The following is a 6,388-nucleotide window of genomic DNA, read 5'->3' on the forward strand; positions in this document are numbered from 1 at the left end:
ATAATCTTTTATTTCGAATATACCAGATCAAATTTTTCTTAGTATCTTGTTAGAAATAAAAACATAATTTTCTATTTGTTCGAGAATCGAATTGTCATAAAAGATATTATCAGGTCACACTAGAGTCGACTGCGTTGGAGCAAGCAAAGGTCTCTTCTTCGGTCTGCTTCTTCTGGTTGGTTCCCTGATATGCCTGATACTGTTCTTCGTGCTGATCCATCACCCGGAGTTCGGATTGCTCGCGATTTATCTCGCTGATGTGTCTCACTGCGTCTTAATGGCGTTATCTATCATCGCCATAATTATCGGCTTCATTCGCGTGCAGAGTCTCAAGTTCAAGGCTGAGGAGCAAAGCGACCTCAATGACATCCTCCTGCGCGTCTCCGCTTTTGGTCTCTTCGTCTACGCCGTCTTTAGTGTGATCGCTGGTTCCCTGGCGGCCTTCACGCACGAGCCAAATCTGCTGGTGATGGTGACGGGATTGCTATCGGTCGCCCAGGTGGTCCTTCAGATGCTCTTCATCGCTGATGTGTCGCGCAGGCGAGTTCACCTGCCGGAACATGATCGCAGCAAACCTGGCAGACAGGTGGTTACTTTCCTGCTGATTTGCAACGTGACTATGTGGGTGATCTACACTTTCGAGACCCAGAAGGTTATCGCCAATCCGGTGCAGCTTGATTTCTATGGATTTCTCGCTTGGGCTATTGTGCAGAGGGTCACCTTGCCGCTGTGCATCTTCCACAGGTTCCACAGTGCCGTGACGCTGGCCGAGATCTGGAAGACTAGCTACAAGGCACGTCTGGAGTAGACGAGCGGGGAGTCCCGTCATAGTCAATCGTCCGGAGTGATCGTCGGTTGGAACGAAAGAGCGAGCACAAGCAGGTCAGGATGCTCGACGACCTCGATCACATACATCGATTTCAGGTCTCGAAAAAAAAGGTTTTTTTGAGAAGAGAAAGAGAGAGAGAGAGAGAGAGAGAGAGAGAGAGAGAGAGAGAGAGAGAGAGAAAGAGTGGAAGATCGATTGGGAAGGTCGACGGACGGAAAAATTGCAAAATGACGGATCAGCCGGAATAAACGAACATATGCAGCGTGTCTGACACGCTTGTTGCACGAAGAAATCTTCGGATGATATCCAAGTCGTTGATAATTGTTAAACAGTTCCAAGAATTCAAGTTGGAAGTTGAAGATATATCTCGTTGAGAAACCCTTTATCGACATCTGAAGAGGCACTTCAGTGATACAATCAAGGTCGATCTAATATCCTCGAAGAGGAGCTTTCGCGTAAAGTGGAGCTAAATATGATCGTGCCGAATTGCAAAACTGTTTATTTGTCTCCTGTTTTGTGTATGTTGTATTTCTTCTGTTCTTTTTTTTTTACGTTGTTAGCATTGATCAATAGAGACAACAGGGAGAAGGACGGATTAATGACGATCTGGACGATTGACAAATATCTTGTCAATCAGACAGGCTTTCGCCAATCTCGGCGTAAACGAAGCACAAAACAACAAAAACGTTAGCGCATACGCATTTCCCTTCATCGCGTTTCTCACCTTACACGATCTCTATATACTGCCACTAAATTTTCTACTTTTATATGTATAACGTTATATGTACCGTATATGTACCCTCGCCCCATTGTGCATTATCAAGAGCATTGTAGACAATTCGGTTCACTCGCGGGAATTTAAATTGTTCGATATATTTCCCGAAATTTTTCTTATTTCATTCATTACGGATATGTCGGATCGCTGTGATATACTTTTGTGAAAACTTGAGTCGGCGTTGGCGGCGAATCTCCTTCTATTCGTACGTTAACGTATCTTTAAGTAAATATTTAAATATTTTTATAAGTCATCGATATTTAGCGGATGAGATTAGCGGATTAGCCTCTAAGTTTATCTCGTGTTTGGTTTACGCTTTCCGATATACGTATATCTTACGAGACGTTAATTAATTTGGTATCAGAATTCGCCGTATCAAATTAGCTGACCGTCGAAGCAAACGGTTTCGCCTTTCCATATTTTATTGAAATAATTTCACGATCGTAAAAGATAATGGGAGCTCTTAGATTTGTTCATCAATGCACACGACGTGTGACATAATCATCGCAAGTGGAACGAGCGAAATCGTCGTGGTTGCATTTTTCGCGGTCGAAGTTTAACTGCAGAAATTTCAAAAGAGGCTCGACGAAGAACAGGATATAATTTCGCGGCGTTATTTGCTTAACGAAAGCAAATCGAACGACGTTTCAGTCTCGCGAAAGATCCTCTTGTTCTCGAAACGCTTCATTCACACAAATCGCGAGTGCTTCCTCGCATTCAAGAGCGCGCAATTAACGAGAGATCCGTCTCTTCAAAAGGGACATTTGCAAACGCAAGATCTCCATCGTCGTTTCCTGTTGCGTGCCGCAGAGTACAAAATTGTTTTTGAAATTTTACGAATCCCTTTATCGACACTTTTTGAATATTCGTTCACTTTGAATGAACATACCGACGATATCGTGTACCTTTGTCGTATCTTCATCGCGAGCAGTTGGCACACGGAGAGGCGCACATTTAAAGAATAACATTGTACGAGGAGTCAATGAGGAAGGAGGAAGGAGACCCGTGTTAGAAGCCAACACGAGCGATAGTGTATAGAGAATATTTTGTTTCATACTCGCCGAGTACTCTGAATGAATGATATATACTCGAAAAGCTTTCACGAACGTAAGCGGAAGTTACGCTCTATGATGCAGATTATGTGACTTTAAAACGTACGTAACAGCAGCGCGAAGGAAGTCAATAATGACTTTTGCGTTTAAAAAGGCTTATTTTCGTCGAAAAGCGATTCGTACGTATTTGTTCTTTCAGCTAATTATTCTGACAGACGATACGATGTTTAAACGTCAAAGATTTCCATTGTGAATGGCTTAATTCTTTGAGGGGCGACGGTGCAGCTTGTATACTTCACGTATAAGTCACAGTATAATGTATTAGGTGCCACGACATTTGTGCGTTTCTATGTTGGTGCGATGTGGTTTAATTTGTGAACTACAGTGCCTAAGTTTCGCTCTAGTACTGCTTCTCTCTTTCGGAGATCCTGCACAAAATACGCTGACTTTTTCAGCCCCTGAAAGAGTTAAGGGAGAGAATTTCTGGAGGGGGGGGAGGGGGGGATAGAAAAAAAACGAAGACTATAATCGGTTCACATAAATAAAGGAGCTCGCACACCACTCACGAAAATATAAGAGATAATTATTGTCATCATTATTGATTAGTGTTTAAGCCTATCTCAAAGAGATCGACCTTTCGCATTTACTTCGCTATTGATATCGTATGTAGATCGTTGAGAAAAGATAACGTTCATCGTATAGAGACTATACTTTGTGAATTCCTCCACAATCCTTGTGAAAATACTCCCTTCTCCTGAGAAATAAAGCACACATTAAATTTTATTTAATAAAATTTATAAATATATAAATTTTATTAAGTAAAACTTTTTTCGCGCAATGAGAATTAAACAATAATACACAAGACATCTCGAAATCTTGACAGAAATCATAATTATACACCAGTCAACGTCTTTAGCTTTTGAATTTTAATTATTAGAAATAATATAAATAATAAGAAACGCCCTCTCTCCGTGCGCGAAATATGAGAGAAATATTGTTGCACCACAAGCTTACTAAATCAGCCATTAAGGGTCGATTAAACGTAATTATAATCCAAAGACGATATTAAAAAGTAAACACAATACAAATATATATAGATATAAATATAAATATATATATATTATGAAGACTTGTACTAATTTTGATGTACGCAATTGTAGTTGAAGTGTTGCGTGCAACATGTAAATAATAATAATAATTACTCTTTTTGTCAGCAAATTATTTATTCAGCAGAGTGTCTATGAAACGAATGTCATTACATTGCCAACAGAGTAATTCAATAAATCTTTAATATTTTTTTAATTGTTATTTTAATTATGCACAAAGTTACTGAAAGTATATAAGCTGATTTTCTAAAATTATACGTGTGGCAAAAAGTACACAATATGTATTTTAACTTATTATTAGAAAAAAAAATGTATATATCAGTACAAAGATAAACGTTTATGAACTTCTATAAATCAAAACAACACTCATGCATGTCTCATATTTCAGTCGTTATTTAAAATTAGAAAATTAGATTTAATTAGAAAAAAATAGATGAATCAGCTTGTATGCACATTAATCTTTGGTTAATTATAGTTAAATCAATGTGTTTTAATGTGTTTTAAATTAATGTTTTAAAATTGTGTGTACTAAATTGTTGATTAATAACACGTTTATAAAAACACATCATCACAAACTCTATGAGAGATAAATTTTAGTTATTTGTAGAGATTTTTTAAAATCTTTTCGTTTCGTCAACACTCTGCACAATTACGTCACAGAAGGCACAAAACCACAATGACAACATAAAGCAACAATTTCATTACGAGAAATAAATTAATTAACAAGGCACTGCCACACCGGACCAACAAAGCCGAAACGAATGATAGAAGGGATTCTAAGATGGACAGAGAAAAGATACGCGCAAATGCAGAAAGAAAACCAGCAATCCTTAATTGATGATTTTTCGTAAAGAGAAAAACTATAAAGAAGATATATATGAAACTGAACCCTTCCACGTTTAAAAAATGTGAACGAGTGCGTAGTTCCAATATATGTATGCGTGATTGAAGAGTGAAAAAGAGTGAGAAGAGAGAGAGAGAGAGAGAGAGAGAGAGAGAGAGAGAGAGAAAGAGAGAGAAAGAGCGAGTGAGAAAAAGATAGGCAGAAGGAAGAAGAACGGAAGAACACGTGAAACGTTTTTCTTCGACAAACAACGTCTTTGTATACTTTAACCCGTGTTGTAAGGAGAAAAACCCACGATTCTCTTGTATATGTACATCAATATCTCGATAGTAGCCGTAAGCCTAACTAATGAGTCGCGGATTTGCGATAGAAAATGAATGTAAATGAGATTCGCCTGATTTAATTGCAAATTGTGCAATGATGTTAATTTACATCTTTTGCGTTTATTTACATTCATAGAATTATTCATGCAAATTCATACAAACGCTATTTTATTTATTATACAAGTTTTTATTTACATGTAACTCGTGTATGTTTATCACACGATAATTAATGACATTATCAACCTAATAAATCGTATATATACTACTCAACATTTTGCAGCAAACAACTGAGATTTTCTTTCATATTATTATGCGCGCAATTTTATTTCAATTATGTTCCATATTTACGGAGAATGCGTTTCGTTTCGCGCATGATGTGCATGATGTATTATTTTATCTTTAATATTCAGTGAACGATTAGGATGAAATGATATATTACGAGCATCATGCGTGAAATGGAACGCACTTTGAGTTGCATAGTATATTTATAGCAACTTTATACATATATACTTTTATAATTTCACCAAGTCGCGAATCCACAAGAAACAGATGAAGAAAGAACAAAAGGAATTTGCATGCGTGCCGGAAGTAAATCCGCGACGCATTATTATTTAACATAATGTAGTGAGTTTTCGATGTCTTCGAGTATAATTACAGTTTGTACACGTATACACGCAGTTTTAAGCAACAGAATGTACACACAAACACATAACACACACACACACACACACACACACACGTGCGTACAAGTGACATCACTCATGGATTTACCAGAGACACATCGAGGAGGAAGCGAGGACAATGGAAGGCACAGAACGGAAGAAGTTAACGTTTCGTCGGAGCAGGCGATAATGACAGGCGGAACACAAAGAAATAAAATAAAATAAAATACCGTAAAAGTATAAATTACATGTTGTGGTGTAAGCAGTTCTTCGAATGTCGAGTAGCGACGAATACGTCTGTAAATTCATCAATTCGCTCATTCATCGATTCCTATTTTCATTGTATACCGTTAAAACCAGTTTCATTGTAACCCGAGTTACATCGGTACGTCATCGTTGCCGCATCATTTGTAACGATACACGATTATATTGGTTAATAAAAGTTATCTAGACGTAATATGTGTTTTTCTATTTCTTCTGGTAAAAGATATTTATATATATATAACCAAATACAATTATATATATAAAATATGTTCATGTATGTTTTTTTCTTTTTTTGGTGTTAATCTCTGTAAAATCTCTATTCATATAAGAAAAATTATTAGAAAAATAACTTTTACATTACTTTTCTTCACAAAAAATAAAATTGTGATTACATAATATCTATATTATTTTATATATATTATTAATTATATATATATATGGACAATTTTTTATTTCTTCAAACTACATTTAAAAAAAAAACTGCCAAAATCATTTCTTCTAGTTATTTATTTCAATTTTTATTATTTTTCCTA

At 36.6% G+C, this 6,388-nt stretch overlaps 1 protein-coding gene across 13 annotated transcripts in view; it reads left to right on the top strand.

Moving 5' to 3' along the window:
* The window catches only part of OtopLa (proton channel otopetrin-like a), a 35,419-nt gene extending 29,371 nt beyond the window's left edge, over positions 1 to 6,048 (top strand). For all 13 annotated transcript variants that reach the window (XM_087407295.1, XM_087407298.1, XM_087407294.1 and 10 more), the window contains one exon: positions 114 to 6,048. In XM_087407295.1, the coding sequence (XP_087263421.1) occupies positions 114 to 808 (695 nt within the window). In that variant the 3' untranslated portion in view covers positions 809 to 6,048. The remainder of the gene's footprint in view (positions 1 to 113) is intronic.
* The last annotated feature ends 340 nt before the right edge of the window (positions 6,049 to 6,388 follow it).

The sequence above is a fragment of the Acromyrmex echinatior genome, chromosome 6 (assembly GCF_024713525.1).
Source record: "Acromyrmex echinatior isolate Ae372 chromosome 6, ASM2471352v2, whole genome shotgun sequence".
Taxonomy (NCBI): Eukaryota; Metazoa; Arthropoda; class Insecta; order Hymenoptera; family Formicidae; genus Acromyrmex; species Acromyrmex echinatior.